The 18,137-nt window shown below is 50.5% G+C and overlaps 1 protein-coding gene across 2 annotated transcripts in view; it reads right to left on the bottom strand.

The window, feature by feature from the left end:
• LOC119177885 (beta-galactosidase-like) overlaps positions 1 to 18,137 on the bottom strand; it is an 80,442-nt gene that overhangs the window by 40,559 nt on the left and 21,746 nt on the right. Inside the window, exons 5-6 of one of the 2 annotated variants that reach the window (XM_075882237.1) lie at positions 3,018 to 3,112; positions 2,153 to 2,333 (exon numbers count right to left, since the gene is read on the bottom strand). The exons of the other annotated variant lie outside the window; for it this stretch is intronic. Of the exons in view, the coding sequence (XP_075738352.1) occupies positions 2,153 to 2,333; positions 3,018 to 3,112 (276 nt within the window). The remainder of the gene's footprint in view (positions 1 to 2,152; positions 2,334 to 3,017; positions 3,113 to 18,137) is intronic. 2 annotated transcript variants of the gene reach the window in all.

The following is an 18,137-nucleotide window of genomic DNA, read 5'->3' as shown; positions in this document are numbered from 1 at the left end:
GTACGACGCGAGGGTGCATGGAATGTGGCTTATTAGTTTGTCCACGTACCCTGATATGGGTTCAGTTATTGTACCGATGCCTGATATGATTGGTCGACCTGGGTTACCGGGTTTATGAATTTTTGGGAGGATGTAGAAGCGACCTGGATGAGGGTATGCTGCTTGCATCAGTTTGTGGTCAGTGTTGGTTATCTTTTCTGCGTCCAACAGTTTCTTTAGTTCTGTTGATACGATACGTTTGTATTCGTCTGTCGGATCACCTGGGAGGCGTTCGTAAAATCTTGAGTCGTCTAGTTGGCGGTATGCTTCTTGTAGGTAGTTGGTTGTATTAAGGACTACAATTGCTCCTCCTTTGTCAGCGGGTTTTATTGTTATGTCTGTCCTAGATGCCAAATTTTTCATGCTTATTTTTTCAGATTTGGTCAAGTTTTCTCGGTTTCCTTTCTGTCTGTGGTATTCGTGTACTATATCTTTCTGTACTGCGGTGATATAAAGGTCCAAGCACTTGTCTCGATTACTGTTCGGTGTCCAATCATTTGATTTACGACGGTGAATTGTTTTGTGGTTAGAAGGCCTATCTAAGAAATATTCGCGCAACCTTAAGCTTCGAGCGAAGTTGTCGAGGTCTCGGAGTAAGTGGAATTCATTGACAAATTTTGTGGTCGGGCAGAAGCTTAGTCCCTTAGATAGCAGTTTTACTTCGTCAGGTGACAAGCTCGTGTCCGATAAGTTTACAACCACAGTGTCACACGGTGTGTTCCTAGATGGGTGCTCGTTTGTACCATTAGTGTTTTCCTGGGTGGTGGTGTTGTAATGATTTCAAATTCTGCATAGCTGAAAGCCTTAATTGTGACTCCAGTAACGTAATATACATGCTACATTGCAACATCTGCGAACAAGAATATATCGGCCAAACAGACACGCCATTTCGGCTGCGGTTCAATAATCACCGGTACCACACCACTTCACTGCCGAAGCTACCTTTATCTAGACATCTGCGCCTGCCAAACCACGGTTTTGAAAATATCAGCGTAACTCTTTTGCAGTCCGGTTTCTCAAACAGACGCGAGCGCGAACAGCGTGAGGCATATTTTATTTTCAAATTTCGAACATTAGTAGCCGGCATCAGAGAGGGCCCCGGAAAACTCAACTGCCTCCGAGAAGTAAGCCAGGAGGAAATTGGTGACAAAGATTGATAGCTGGAGACCATGCTTTTTTCTGACTGACTCGTACGTGTAAATGTCCTTTCTTGTTTTTTGTTTTTCTTTATTCTTCTCCTTTTTTTCTTCCTTTTTTTTCTTTTTTCCACATGCACATACAAAGTGTTTACGTTCGCCTACCTCTTGATGACCATTGAAGGGAAACGGACGAAGATTAAAGGTAAATAGCCGACCGACCCATTAACGGGAAACCCTTCCTTTACGCACGCCGCACGCCGACCGACCCATTACGGGGAAACCCTTTCTTTACGCACGCCGTCACGGACCCTCCCGGCACCGCGGCGACAATCTTGGGTGGCACGACACACGTCGAGAACTGAACAGCACGTGATATGAACCGTATGTGGACGTACACGGACAGTTGCTTTCGTTCTCAGTGTTGACAGTGGTTTTTCCTCTTTTTTACTTTCTTTCTTTTCTTTCTTTTTCTTTTTCGTCTTTTTTCTCCCCCTTTTTTGTTTTTCCGTTTGTTTAGTTCCCTCTCACTCTCGCAAACATCTTTCAAGGCGAGAGGGACGCGGCAGCAATGAAGTTTGGAAGTTCATTTCAGTATAACTCATCCCCTGATGAAGGGAGGACCCCTCCCGAAACTGTTGGGAAATAAATATATTTATCCTCGTTGACAACGCTCCCGTTGTGCCATATCCCATACCTTCACGAATACTAACTGGCCCATTGAATTATTACTCCCACTATATATATATATATATATATATATATATATATATATATATATATATATATATATATATATATATATATATATATATATATATATATATATATATATATATATATATATATATATATATATATATATATATATATATAAAGGGCTGTCATTTCTGTCCTTGACAGAAATGAGAGCCCTTTATATTTTAGTTTAGCTCGCTCTCTGAAGAGTTACGATATTCAATCTCTATTTAATGTACCTGTGTCGAAATCCACCGTCGTATAGGCGCCATCAAGCTTCCCGCATTTCAGGATTTCGTCATTGTCGCCGTCCGTCGTGTAGAAGATAACGTCATCGCCCAAGTAGTGGCGCATAATGTCACGTAGATAGGCAGTGTATACGTAATCACACGCTGCATAACTACCGTATTCGTTTTCCACCTGGTAATCGTGTGAAGAAAATGGGATAAAAATGTAAGTTGTAAAATATAATACTCCATATCGATAAAGGACAAGCAGTAGTGACATGAAGCATTACATATATGCATGTAGATGTGAGTTTCAGAAAATAAAATGTGTTGTTAGTTTTATAGCAAAAACAAAACAAATTAGGCGCAACAAACAGAAAAGATGCGTGGAACAGGCCCACGTCCTCTCGTACTTTGGCCTTTCTTACATTCCCTCATACAGCCAGCTTCTTTAGTTTGCTTAAACTAAAGCAAACTAAAGTTTGCTTTAGTTTGCTTAAGCCTTCATTCTGCCTTTCAACACAGTGCTTTCAAAGGGCACCAGCGAAGTATGATATCTTCCATACCATCCCCTAGAAAGTAATCGTGAAGGTAAGAAACACATACCAGGAACACTTGGCTTGGTTATTTTCAGTATGTCACCAAATTCCATATCACTCACAAAAATGTATTCTGCTGAGCACTAATGCGATGACCCTTTCCTACTTGTTTTCACTCTCATGCATTCATCGTCGTCACCAGTTTCGGGGGATCTTGTTGAGCACTTTGAACGTTGAGGTGCTTTGTTAACATCCCAAAACCCTCTGGCCACAAGTGCATTTTATTACATAAACAGGATGTGCACACAAGTAACTGCACAATGTCTCAGTATACTCACCTGAACAGCAATGACAGGTCCTCCGTTGGCGTACAGTAGAGGATGAATGAGTGGTAGAAGCTTAGAAAAGTATCGATGCACATAATCGAGGTAACCTGTCAACAATGAATATTCGCTTTATATAAACACGTCGATGCAAGACAAGCGATGTGTCTCGTAAGATTAAATATGCCACCAAATTCTGTTTGGCTGGTAGAGCTGATTAACAAGCTCCATAAGTGCACATCTTTTAAATAAGCAACATGTTTCATCATAATTACACATAAGCTGATGCTCGTTCCTTTTGTAAGTAACTGTTATAACTTAAGTAATATAATGTAGTTTAGCCGTTAGGCTTCTGTGCTGCGCGTGCATATCTATGACTTCGGAGTTCATGACAGGCGCCTGGTAAGCCTTTTTCCTATTACATGAGCATCACAGAAATTAACATTTACCGCCAACAATCGGTGCAGTGCCGCGCTCACTTTACTTTCTTGCTTGGACGCATCTTCACTAACAGCGCGACCGAAATAACAAGGACACCTGCAGGCGATAGTAGCTCGCGTGAGTGTTCACATGGTGCTTTTCTACGCATATCTTCTGGCATGTTTTAGGCGCATCTAGGTCTCGAAAAAAAAGCTCGTTTGTATAACCTTTCGTTGCGTATTGCTTTTTTAGAACATTGCACAAACTTTATCACACCTCCAGGAGCAAGGAGAAGATTTCCTGAAACTTTCCTGCTTTCCTGACATGTCACAACAATGATGTCCTCAGACAAAAAATAGCTGCGACAATTTTGCCAAATATATATATATATATATATATATATATATATATATATATATATATATATATATATATATATATATATATATATATATATATATTGATAGTACACCTTTAGTGGTGAGCAGAAGAGACGTTTACTTTGTGGAAAACGTAGCGGTAGAACCGACCAGCTGTCAAGCGGAGCGAGCGCGAGCAGCAACAACACTCTTCCTTCTCTTCTTCAGCTGGCGTTCCGGCCTGTGCCAAATATCAATGCTACAAATCACTCCCCCCTCAGAAAAGGAGCCATCCTGGCGACCTATGGAACGGGTACGACGGGTGGGTCGTAGTGCGGCTTCAATCGATCTACGTGAACAGTCTCGCGGCCTCGATGCCGTCGGTCTGTTGATGGTTGAACCGGCTCAACAATATAGTTAACCGGTGAGGCCTGACGTAGGACTCGGTAGGGGCCTTCGTACTTCGGCAGTAGCTTGGTGGAAAGACCAGGAACAGATGAGGGAACCCGAAGCCATACCAAGGCGCCAGGCGAGTATGACTGCGAAGACAGGTTTTCGTCGTGACGGTTCTTCTGGTACGCTTGATCTTGGGCGGTTAAGGAACGCGCGAGTTGCCTGCATTCTTCTGCATAGGTGGCGACTTCAGATAGAGTTGTGGATTCCGAAGCGTCTGGATGATACAAGAGAATGGTGTCCATGAATGAGGAAGGTTCGCGCCCGTAAAGGAGGAAGAACGGAGAGAATCCTGTCGTAGACTGAGTGGCGCTGTTGTAAGCGTAAGTTACAAAGGGCAGTATGCGGTCCCAGTTGGTGTGATCAGCGGACACGTACATGGATAGCATGTCGCCCAGTGAGCGGTTAAACCGTTCGGTCATTCCATTCGTTTGCGGATGGTATGCGCTGGTTGTCCGATGCACAACGTTGCATTCGCGAAGAAGGGCTTGTACCGCTTCGGAGAGGAACGTACGGCCGCGGTCACTGAGTAGCTCACGAGGCGCGCCATGGCGTAGAATGAGATTGTGAAGGATAAATAAGCCAACTTCACGTGATGTGGCCTCTGGCAGCGCAGCAGTTTCAGCATAGCGTGTCAAGTGATCAATGGCGACAATCACCCAGCGGTTCCCGTTAGGCGTATAGGGAAGGGGACCGTACAAGTCAATTCCGATGCGGTCGAAAGGGCGGGAGGGGCAAGGCAACGGCTGCAGTTGTCCATTGGCTATGTGTGGTGGGCTTTTTCGGCGTTGACATTTGGAGCACGAACGCACGTACTGTCGGACAAAGCGGTACATTCCGCGCCAATAGTACCGCAGCCGGAGACGTGCATACGTTTTTATCACACCGGCGTGGCCGCATTGAGGATCCGCGTGAAAAGAGTCGCAAATGTCGGCACGTAGGTGGCGAGGAATCACAAGCAACCACTTGCGGCCGTCAGAAAGGTAGTTGCGACGGTACAGGAGTCCATCGCGGATGGTAAAGTGTCGAGCTGTGCGCTGCAGTGAACGATTGGGCGTAACTTGGGACGGCTGAGACAGTAACTCTATCATAGAGGCTATCCAAGCGTCTTGGCGCTGTTCATAGGGCATGTCCGCGTACGAAAGTGCCACAGCATCGAGGCTGGATACAGAAGTACTTCCGTGTTCATGGGGAAGTGGAGAGCGGGAGAGAGCGTCGGCATCTGAATGTTTGCGGCCTGACCTGTAGACGACACGGATATCATAGTCTTGGAGGCGTAACGCCCAACGAGCGAGACGGCCAGATGGGTCTTTTAGTGACGATAACCAGCAGAGGGCGTGGTGATCAGTCACGACGTCAAATGGACGGCCATAGACGTAGGGTCGAAATTTTGTGATTGCCCAGACGATGGCTAGACATTCTTTTTCTGTGACTGAATAATTCTGTTCAGCCCTAGTAAGAGTGCGACTGGCATAAGAAACGACGTACTCGTCGTATCCAGACTTGCGTTGAGCAAGAATAGCGCCAAGTCCGACTCCACTTGCGTCGGTGTGTATTTCTGTAGGGGCATCAGGATCAAAGTGACGGAGAATCGGTGGAGATGTCAGCAATTGACGTAGTTTCGCGAATGCCTTATCGCAATTGGAAGACCACGCCGAAATGCCCTCGGTGTCAGAAAGTAGCCGTGTTAAAGGGGCCATGACAGATGCAAAATTACGGACAAATCGGCGAAAGTATGAACATAAGCCGATAAAGCTCCGGAGTTCCTTAAGTGTCGATGGCTTCGGAAACTGGGCGACAGCACGGAGTTTTCCAGGATCAGGTAGAACGCCGTCCTTGCTGACAACATGCCCTAAGATGGTGAGCTTCCGGGCGGCAAAATGGCACTTTTTCAAATTTAGTTGGAGCCCAGCATGTGTAAGGCAATGCAGGACACTTGCGAGGCGCAGAAGATGGGTATCGAAGTCTTTTGAAAAAACGACGACGTCGTCCAAATAGCAAAGACACGTCTGCCATTTAAGGCCTCGAAGTATGTTGTCCATCAGACGCTCGAAGGTGGCTGGGGCGTTACAAAGGCCGAACGGCATCACGTTAAACTCGTACAAGCCGTCCGGAGTTACAAACGCAGTCTTGGCGCGGTCAGCTTCATCCATGGGTACCTGCCAGTATCCCGATCGAAGATCCAGCGAAGAAAAGAATTCTGCACCTTGCAAACAGTCGAGAGCGTCGTCAATTCTGGGGAGCGGATAAACATCTTTGCGCGTGATCTTGTTAAGGCGCCTGTAATCCACACAGAATCGGATGCCCCCGTCCTTCTTTTTGACCAGTACCACCGGGGAGGCCCACGGACTGTTAGACGGCTGTATAACGCCACGATTGAGCATATCAGACACTTGATCGTCTATAACTTGGCGTTCGGCGTGGGAGACCCGGTATGGACGCTGACGCAATGGTGCGTGGGTGCCAGTGTCAATACGATGGACAATTGCAGATGTTCGGCCCAGACTGGTTTGTTTGAAGTCGAACGATGAGCGGAAGTGGTCGAGAAGTGTCAAGAGTTGAGTTCGTTGGTCAACAGGAAGGTCAGGATCAATCGATGGAAGGAAGACGTCGAGGGAAGAGGTGGCGGATGTGAGAGCGGAAGTAACACTGGCGATCTCAAGGCTTTTTGCTTGATAGGGCAGTTGATTGGTGCAAACACAATCGATGTCCTCAAGGCGGCCGATGCATTCCCCACGGAATAGGGTGACTGGTACAGAAAGGAGATTCGTGGCATAAATGTTTGCGCAAGTGGCTTCGACCGTCAGAAGAGCAAAAGGCAGAAGAACGTTTTTTCGAGAAGTGAAGTCTTCTGACGGCGTGAACATGACGTGCGAAAAAGCGGCATGGTCGCACGAGATCGGCACAATAACAGAAGACATAGGTGGAATATCAGTCTCCGCGGCGACGACAACACGAGAAATAGAAGGCTTATTATAATCGTCGTCGGAGAGCGATGACAATTCTAGTTCGGCCCGGGCACAATCAACAACGGCATGATGTGTGGAAAGGAAGTCCCAGCCTAATATGACGTCGTGTGAGCAGTGCGGAAACACGATAAATTCAACCACGTACAGAACGCCCTGGATGATTAACCGAGCCGTGCACGTCATAGAAGGGTTCACGTGATGCGCTGTTGCCGTACGAAGGGAGAGACCAGAAAGCGGAATCGTAACTTTTCTTAACTTGCGACACAATGCTTCACTCAATACAGACACGGCAGCTCCGGTATCTATTAATGCTTGAACGGGGATACCTTCAATCAAGACAGTTATTTCATTATTCGGTAGAGAACGAGGCCTTGTGGAGTTCGACGGTGGCGCAGTTCTTGCCTCCGGAACTGCGATGGTCAGTTTTCCGTTTGGGCAGGTGGTGCACGCCGAAGCATTGGTGAAGGCGAACGTCGGCGCGGGGAAGGCGATCGGCGTGGGTTGAAGGCGCGGCGGCTCGGCGGAGAAGTGTCCGAAGCTGCATGGAACGGCAGCGTCTGTGGTGGTTCTGTGGGGGCGTAGCCGTAGGTGCCATCAATAATGCCTGAGTGAGGGACGCGCCGGCGACAGAACCGCTCAACATGGCCAGGCTGACGACAGTAATAACAGATAGGTCTGTTATCCGATGTACGCCAAGGGTTGTTGGGAAGCGTTGAAGGACGGCGGTAAATGGGAACATGCGAGCCTGCCGGTACGTGTGTTGCGTAGAAGGCGTTCGCTTGGTGGGCAGGGTCGACGACGTTTGACGGCGCATGTACCTGCCTTCGCGCGACGTCAGCGTAAGTCAGGGGAGCGGACACAGGTGGTGGCTGGTACGTGGGGGGAAGTGCCTCGCAGACTTGCTCTTCGATGGTTTGGCGCAGTGACGAGGTCAGCCCATGCGTATTGCTGGGAAGCAAGGGGGCAAGGGACAACTGGCGTGCCACTTCCTCTCGGATAAATTGCTGGATTTGCGGGGTCAATACAGTCTGTTCTGGAGATATTGCACCAACGGTCAATGCTGGCGTGCTGGTCATGTCGAAAGTAGGCCGTCGCGTTGAAATGCGCTGTTTTCGCAACTCATCGAAACTTTGGCAGTGTTGGATGACTTCCGAAACTGTTTGCGGGTCTTTAGCCACCAGCATGTGGAAGGCATCGTCCTCGATGCCCTTCATAATGTGTTTTACCTTGGCGGTTTCCGACATGTCAGGATCAAAGCGACGGCAGAGGCCTACGACGTCCTCAATGTAGGACGTGAAACCCTCTCCCGACAGTTGGGCGCGATCCCGCAAGCGCTGTTCTGCACGGAGCTTGCGCACTGTCGGTCGGCCAAACACGTCCGCGAAGGTGGTCTTGAAAGTGGCCCAGTCGGTAAGCTCGGCTTCGTGGTTGTTGAGCCAGAGCTCTGCTACTCCTCTGAGGTAAAAGTGGACGCGGCCCAGTTTGTCGTTTTCGTCCCACCTGTTGTTGACGCTTACTCGTTCGAACGAAGAGAGCCAGTCCTCGACGTCCTGCTCATCGGTGCCGTTGAAGATGTCTGGATCTCGCTCTCTCGGGACGCCGGGACAGTGGACAGGTGGAGATGTAGGAGCCGTCTGCTGTGCAGCGTCGATGGACATTGTTGATGGCGAAGGTAGAGTTCGGTTGCGGAGTTCCAGGATGGAAAAAGGTACCCAGCACTCTCCACCACTTGATAGTACACCTTTAGTGGTGAGCAGAAGAGACGTTTACTTTGTGGAAAACGTAGCGGTAGAACCGACCAGCTGTCAAGCGGAGCGAGCGCGAGCAGCAACAACACTCTTCCTTCTCTTCTTCAGCTGGCGTTCCGGCCTGTGCCAAATATCAATGCTACAATATATATATATATATATATATATATATTGTTACGGAAAAGAAGAGACGCCGTAACGACGAGGCTGGGGATTAGATATATTCCAAACCAGCGGTAATGGCGTGCCCGGTTCACCAGCGATCGAGCGGAGACAACCCTTCGTCTTCCTCGTCAGGCACACACGCGCGTCGCCCCCTAGAATATCAGTATACATGCATGTAGCATAACCCCCGGCGGCGCAAGCGCCGTCTCGGCGCATTTAGATGTCAACGTCACTAGGAGAGTTGTAGGGCTTCAAGCGCGCAACATGTACAATATCGGTAGCCTGTTGGGCACATGAAGGCAATGGGGTGGCAGGACCAATTTCATATGTTACAGGCGTAACCACACGGAGGACACGGTATGGGCCTGTGTAGCGAGTAAGCAGTTTTTCTGACAAGCCAACTTGACGGGTCGGAGACCAGAGCAGTACCAAAGAACCGGGTGGAAAGTGTACGTCGCGGTGTCGTTGGTCATACAAGCGCCGTTGCTTCTCTTGAGAGGTCAGAAGGCGAGTACGGGTGATTTCGCGTGCGTGAGCGGCCCGAGTGATAGCGTCCATGGCATATTCACTGGTCGGTACCCCAGGAGACGGTATGACGGTGTCTAGAGGCAATGTTGGTTCTCGGCCAAACAGCAGAAAAAATGGAGAGTAACCGGCAGTGTCATGGCGCGAAGAATTGTAGGCAAATGTGACGTACGGCAACGCGAGATCCCAGTCGGTGTGGTTGGTAGAAACATACTTAGCGAGCATGTCTGTAAGAGTTCGATTTAGGCGCTCCGTGAGTCCATTGGTTTGCGGGTGGTATGACGTAGTCAGCTTGTGTCTCGTTTTACAGGACTGCAAGATGTCGGCTATGACCTTCGACAAAAAGGTGCGGCCACGATCTGTAAGCAGCTGCCGTGGGGCTCCGTGTTGCAAAATCACGTCCTTGAGGAGGAAGTCGGCGACATCTGTGGCGCAGCTTGTTGGGAGAGCTCGTGTGATGGCATAACGCGTGGCGTAGTCGGTGGCCACGGCTATCCACTTGTTACCCGAGGAAGACAAGGGAAAAGGGCCAAGTAGGTCCAAGCCAACGCGGAGGAACGGTTCTGACGGAATATCGAGTGGTTGAAGGCGTCCGGCGGGAAGTGTCGATGGCGTTTTGCGGCGCTGACATTTCTCACAAGCCGCAACGTACCTTCTGACTGAGCGTGCAAGCCCTGGCCAGTAGAAGCGTCGGCGTATTCGGTCGTAAGTGCGTGACACACCAAGGTGACCAGCAGTCGGAAGGTCATGAAGTTCATGTAGAACTTCCGAGCGAAGGTGTTTCGGAATGACAAGCAGCAGAGCCGGTCCATCCGGCTCAAAACTTTGGCGGTATAATACACCATCGTGGAGCACGAACGAGCGATAGGACTGACTGGAAGATGGTGATTCGAGGCTCTCAATGATAGCACGCAAGGACGCATCATAGCGCTGCTCATCACCGATGCATGTCACTTGCGAAAGGGAAAAGATGCAAGGCTCGGTGTCAGTGTCATGCATAGTGCTCGACTCAGCGACCGGCTAGCGCGACAGGCAGTCTGCGTCCTGATGTAGGCGTCCAGACTTGTACGTCACCGTAAATGTATACTCTTGGAGTCGCAGAGCCCAGCGCCCGAACCGGCCAGTAGGATCCTTCAGTGACGTAAGCCAACATAGCGCATGATGGTCAGTTATCACAGTGAAATTAGTGCCATATAAATATGGGCGGAACTTTGAGACTGCCCAAACAAGAGCAAGACATTCACGCTCCGTAATAGAATAGTTGCGCTCAGCAGCTGTGAGGAGGCGGCTAGCGTAGGCGACAACTCGGTCGTGTCCCCGTTGGCGCTGGGCTAACACGGCTCTGATTCCGTGACCACTAGCATCGGTTCGAACTTCCGTCGGAGCGAATGGGTCAAAGTGAGCCAATATGGGTGGAGTCGTCAGTAGCGTGATTAGGTGAGAAAAAGCAGCAGCTTGGTCGGTACCCCACGTAAATGTGACGTCTTTCTTTAGAAGGTCTGTGAGGGGTCGAGCGATGGTTGCGAAATCTTTCACAAACCTTCTAAAATAGGAGCAAAGTCCTACGAAACTCCGGACGTCTTTGGCTGACTGGGGTACAGGAAAACTGGTGACTGCACGAATTTTCTCGGGGTCCGGCTGCACACCAGAGGCGTCGACAAGGTGGCCCAACACTGTAATTTGCCGGCGTCCGAAGCGGCACTTCGACGAGTTCAATTGGAGGCCTGCAGTGCGGAATATGTCGAGAATAGCTGACAAACGCTGAAGGTGGGTCTCAAATGTTGGGGAATATACAACGACATCGTCAAGATAACAAAGACATGTTGACCATTTGAACCCTTGTAGCAGAGAGTCCATCATGCGCTCAAACGTGGCTGGGGCGTTGCATAGCCCAAATGGCATAACCTTGAACTGATATAGGCCGTCTGGAGTTACAAATGCAGTCTTCTCTTGGTCTTTTTCGTCGACAGCAATCTGCCAGTATCCGGAACGTAGGTCTATTGTGGAAAAGTATCGGGCGCCGTGGAGACAATCGAGAGCGTCATCGATGCGGGGTAAAGGGTAAACGTCCTTTTTCGTGATTCTATTCAGATGACGGTAATCCACGCAGAAGCGCCAGGTGCCATCTTTCTTTTTAACGAGCACAACGGGGGATGCCCATGGGCTCGAAGAGGGTTCAATAATTCTTTTGGCTAACATCTTGGTGACTTCTTGTTGAATTATTTTACGCTCGGTGGCAGACACCCGGTATGGTCGCCGATGAATGGGATGAGAATCACCTGTGTTAATGCGGTGCTTGACGAGTGAAGTCTGGCCGAGTGGACGGTGGTCGACGTCGAATATGTCGCGGTATGAAGCCAGGAGGCGGCATAGCGCGGTTGACTTCTCAGGTTTGAGGTCCGGGGCGATCATGGAGCGTAAGGTCGCATCGAGGCACGTGACATCCTGCGAGTGATGTGGGTGCTCGGGACATACGTCTGCCGTAAAACAGGTGACGTGGTCGTCAATTAAGGGCCTTAGTGTGGCGACCGAAATTCCTTGGGGTAGCACTTGTTTTATGAAACCAAAATTGATGACAGGTAAATATGTTCGGTTAGAGGCCATGCTTACGACAGAGTGTGGGACAGTAATGTCACGCGCCAGGAGAACATCAGTAATCGGCGTCACGATATAATCACCGTCAAGCACGGGAGAGGGTGTAGCCAATTCGATGAATGTGAGAGCTTTAGGTGGTATCCGGAAGAAGTCAGTGGTGCACAAGCTGTTCGGGGGTTCAGGGTCAGAATCCGGGAGAAGAGGAAGTTCTAGGCAGAGAGTACCGGCGGCACAATCGATGAGGGCAGAATGCGTCGATAGGAAGTCCATGCCGAAGATTAGGTCGTGGGGGCAGTTTTCAAGGACCGTAAATAAAACGGAAACATGGCGGCCGGCAATACTAACACGAGCGGTACACATTCCAGTGATGGCCACAGTTCCACCATCAGCGACACGGAGGGCTTTAGTTGCTGCAGGCGTAAGGACTTTTTTGAGCAGGCGACACAGATGAGCACTCATTATAGACACCTGAGCTCCGGTATCGACTAACGCCGTCAAGGAAATACCGTCCACATACACCTCAATCAAGTTCGTATCAGTGGGGAGCGTCAATGGAGGATTTGGATCATTCGCAAGCGATGCAGCACTACCTCCCGGAGCTGCATGATCTAGTTTTCCGTCCGAGAGGATCCACAGTTGACCGGCGACGGATAGCGGCGTGGTTGGGGCGATGGGGAACGGCGACGTTGTGGTGGCGGCGAACGAGCAGTGGAGCGGCTGTTGGGGATGTCGGAAGAAAGGTACACACGACTGGGCGAATACCGACGGGAGTCCTCGTATGGTCGATTAGAGGAAAATTGACTCCAGTTTGAGGGCGTCCAAGTGCTGCGGCAGTAGCGGGAGATATGGCCAACTCGGTGGCAGCGGAAGCAGATCGGCTTGTCGTCTGCAGTTCTCCATTCCGCCGGATTGCGGGATCGCGGAATAAAATGTAAGTCATGGCGTGGTGCATTTGTTGTCATTTGTCTGGAGACGGGTCGGGACACAGAGCAGGCCACAGGAAAACCAAGCTTTGCAATTTCCTGCCTCACGACGGCTTGAATAACGGAGACCGGCGGAGGCGTTTCTGCGGCGCCATGATCGAGCGGTTGTGGAGGAAATGGTGCCGGACTTGACGCCTCAAGCTCCCGTCGAACTATTCGTGTCACGCTTTCCTGCATGGGTGGTGCGGCACCGAGATCGGTGCAAGTGGATGTAACAGCCGTGTTTGGTAGCCGCGTAAACTGAGGCAGAACACGGCGGCTTTTGGCCATTTCGAAGCGACGGCATTCCTTGATAGTCGTATCTACGGTCGTGACGTTATTGTAGACGAGCAAATTGAAGGCGTCGTCCGCGATGCCCTTAAGTATGTGGCCCACCTTGTCACTCTCTGTCATTTGTTCGTCGACTTTTCGGCACAACGCGAGCACATCCTGTATGTACGAGACATACGACTCTGTTGACGACTGCACACGAGTGGCGAGTTCTTTTCGCGCTTCCATTTTGACATGTCGCCTTAGAAGACGACATTAACGAAGTGCGCGCGGGGCACTGGCGCTGTGGCACGAGCGCGAGCCTGGCGTCGAACGCTGGCCAGGAGTGACTCCAACGCCTGGGCTACGCTTTTGAACTTGTTCACGTTTCCTGTCCTTTAATAAATCGTCTACAGTCACAAGCGGCTGTACAGACGTAACAGTTGGCGACGAGGAAGACTGGATCGACTCATCGGCACTCCACCGACGTCAAGGAAATAACATGGCGACGCCCGACTTCGGTCGGCTACCCGAATTCAGCGGCAGCCCCAGCTCCTGGAGATCCTGGTATGGGAGGCTACAGTTCTTCTTCGAGGCTAACGAGATTACGGACGCATCGAAGAAACGTGCTCATCTGCTAACGCTGTGCGGGGAACAGACTTATGACATCGTCTGCGCCCTCGTTCAACCCAAGCAGCCCAACCAAGTGAGCTACGAGGACATAGTCAAGATGCTCAAGGCTCACTTCGATCCACAACCGTCTGAGGTCTTCTGCAGGGCACGATTCCAGCGACGTGACCAAAAGCACGACGAAACGGTCAGTGATTACGTCACGGCGCTCAAGAAGCTAGCAGCAGATTGCAATTTCGGGACAAGCGCAGACACTGCAGCGAATCCGACAATGCTGCCTATGGACGTCATGCTGCGTGATCGTTTCGTTTGCGGTTTTCGGAACGAGCAGGTCCAGCAACGGCTCTTCGCAGAAAAGGACTTGACGTTCAAGAAAGCTTTCGACCTTGCACTGCGAGCTGAAAACGCCATCGAAGACCAGAAACGCGTGAAAACCGAATTTAAAGAGTTTCACGAATCCTGCATAAGCACATGCAAGATAGACAACCAAGGTCACTCTAGTGCCTCTGCCCAAAAGAAGAAACAACGCTGTTGGCGTTGTAACGCGCTACATAATCCGGACACTTGCAAGTTCCAGACAGTCTCCTGCAACTACTGCAAGAAACGCGGACACATTGAAAAAGCCTGTCTGAAAAAGCGGAAAGAAGCAAAAACGAGCAACAGCATCGAATATCCCCAACAAGGAACTTCGACAGCTGCCTCAGCACCAGTGTCGACTCAGCAGGACTCATCAGACGTGGCCCTTTACGAGCTCAACACCGTAACCAACGCGTTCAGCACACAGAAGGTCATGACTCGGCTACGCGTACATGGCAAGTTCTTGGATTTTGAAGTCGACTCGGGTGCAGCCTGCACACTCATCAGTGAGGTCACGTTCAAAGCTACGTGGACAGATGATCGACCACGGCTTCAGACCGACAACATGCTCCTACGCACATGGTCAGGACAGTCTCTTCGAGTTCTCGGATGTGCAACGGTGATTGTTACGCACGGAAACAAAACCATGACACTACCACTTGTTGTCATCAAGGGAGCAGGTTGTAACCTCCTTGGACGAAACTGGTTTCCTCACCTGGGTATACAGATCACGGGCATCAATGATGTATCCGGCGATGAACTTGTTTCGAAGCTTCTCGACAAGTACCAATCTGTATTCGACGAGGACATATCAGGACACATCGGTCCAGCGGTACAACTAGACCTCGTGGAAGGAGCGAAACCAAAGTTCCTAAAAGCACGGCCGGTTCCTTTCGCGCTCCGGTCAGCTGTAGAAGCAGAATTGGATCGACTGCAAAGTCAAGGCATAATCGAGCCAGCACAGCATTCGGATTGGGCAACGCCTCTCGTACTGGTTCGAAAGAAGAATGGCTCGTTGCGAATATGCGGCGACTACCGTTGCACAGTGAACCAGGTATCAAAGAAGGCAGACTACCCACTTCCCTCAACTGATGAAGTGCTCAGCCACTTGAGGGGAGGCAAGGTCTTCAGCACCCTGGATTTAGCACAAGCGTACCAGCAACTTCACGTGACGCCAGAGACAGCAGAGATATTGACCCTGAACACGCTGAAGGGACTATACAGGGTCAAGAGATTGCCTTTCGGAATTTCTGCAGCCCCAGCCATTTTTCAACGTTTTATGGAGACAATGCTGTCAGGCATCACAGGCGTGTGCGCATACCTAGATGACGTGATCATCAGTGGGAAAGACGCCACGGAACACGCCGAGAGACTGGAAGAAGTGCTGAAGAGGCTACGAAACTACAATCTGCGCCTCGGAAAAAACAAGTGCTGCTTTGCGGTGCGACAAGTTTTCTTTCTGGGACACCGAATCGACGAGACAGGCGTCCACACAAACGAAGAGAAAGTTCGAGCCATAACGGACGCTCCAGCACCAAACTGCAAACAAGCGCTTCAATCATTTCTCGGAATGCTGGCTTTCTACGACAGATTCTTGAAGAACAGGGCAACAGTTGCCAGCTGCCTATACCAGCTTCTTCAGAAGGACGCCACGTGGAGATGGGAGACAAAGCATCAAGAAGCCTTTGACAAGCTTAAGGCATTGCTGCTCAGTCAGACCGTACTGGCACACTACGACGAACAGAAGGAGCTTCTTGTCTCTTGTGATGCTTCACCATATGGCATAGGAGCTGTTCTGTCTCAACGTGATGACCAGAATAGAGAGGCGCCAATCGCTTTTGCATCTCGGACGCTAGGGCCGGCAGAACGCAAATATGCTCAATTGGACAGAGAAGGCCTTGCTGTGGTGTTTGCAGCCCACAAGTTCCACAAGTATATTGCGGGAAGAAAGGTGACTTTCGTCACTGACCACCAACCACTGCTCGGCATACTGGGTCCACAAAAGCCAACGGCTCAAGTCCTTTCTCCACGGATGACCAGATGGTGCATCAAGTTATCGGCGTATGACTACAGCATAATCTACAGGCGTGGCAAGAACCATCAAAACGCGGATGCGTTGAGCCGTTTGCCATTACAAGAACGTCTCGATGAACCCTGGCCTCCAGGTGACGTACTATTGTTCGAAGCGTTATCGAGACCTCCGTTGACTGCTGCCGAGATAGCACGCCTGACACAACAAGACAGCATCATGCAGAGGTTGTACAAGGCAGTGCAGGATGGTACAGTGGAGAAACTCACTGGAGATGAGTTTGCTCCTTACCGACGACGAGCGACCGCACTAGCACTACAGCGCGAGTGCATCACACTTGGATCCCGAGTGATCATACCGAGCTCAGCACGATCCCGTGTTCTGGCACTTCTGCATGCGGGTCACAGAGGCATGGTAGCCATGAAGAAGTGCGCAAGGAGCTACGTATGGTGGCCCGGAATGGACAAGGTGATCGAGGAAACGGTGCGACAGTGCCGTGAATGCCAAGCAACGCAAAAGAGCCCACCCAAAGCTCCTATTCCTACGTGGGACCGTCCCCAGACAGCATGGAACACGGTGCACGTTGACTTCGCGGGGCCACTACTCGGACGCACCTACTTAGTTGTTGTGGACGCATACACAAAGTGGGTGGAAGTCCGGCACGTGACACAAGCAACATCCGCGGCTGTAATCGACGTGCTCCGAAGCCTCTTTGCAACGTTCGGCATTCCCCGAAAGGACATCTCCGACAACGGAAAAGCATTCATCTCCAACGAGATCAAGCAGTTCTATGCGTCGAACGGCATACAGGCTGCAACCTCACCAGCATATCATCCGGCAACAAACGGCCAGGCAGAACGCTATGTGGCGGAGCTGAAAAGAGCGCTGTTGAAAGATGCAGACAAGTCCATACAGTGCCGACTTGCAAGATTTCTGTATCGGCAGCACACGACAATACACACTACCACAGGTATGACACCGGCGAGAGCGATGTTCGGACGAGAATTGCTCTGCCCTCTCGATCTTCTTAAGCGGGAGACGGATAAGCGAAGTCCTGAGAGCCAGGAGGCATTGCAAAAATCACGCCGCTTCGCTATAGGGGATAGAGTGCTTATCCGGCAGTTTTTGAAAAAGCCAGATTGGATTGAAGGCGAAATACTGCGCCGCGTCGGACCACGATCCTGGCTTGTAAAAAGCGACCAAGGAAAGGTTCGGCGTCACCTCAATCACATGAGGAAAACGAGTCAGACCAGACAAACAACCCAATCGCGGACAGATTGGAGCGCAGCTGACGATCTCTTGGACGCAACGCCAGAAGAGACGCCATCGAGCTCAGCTGCTCAACCGCCTGAATCGCCCGAGATGCAAGATCACACTCCCTCGCAACCGTCGACGTCACAGGCAGTGGCCACTCGGCAACTGCGACCACCAGAGGTTAGGCGACCTCCAGACCGCTATGGAGACTTCGTCTAAGGGAGGAAGAGTGACATGTCGCCTTAGAAGACGACATTAACGAAGTGCGCGCGGGGCACTGGCGCTGTGGCACGAGCGCGAGCCTGGCGTCGAACGCTGGCCAGGAGTGACTCCAACGCCTGGGCTACGCTTTTGAACTTGTTCACGTTTCCTGTCCTTTAATAAATCGTCTACAGTCAC

This window comes from Rhipicephalus microplus, chromosome 2, assembly GCF_043290135.1.
Source record: "Rhipicephalus microplus isolate Deutch F79 chromosome 2, USDA_Rmic, whole genome shotgun sequence".
Lineage (NCBI taxonomy): Eukaryota > Metazoa > Arthropoda > Arachnida > Ixodida > Ixodidae > Rhipicephalus > Rhipicephalus microplus.
Note: the sequence above shows the minus strand (reverse complement) of the source record. Positions and strands in the feature narration are given on the sequence as shown.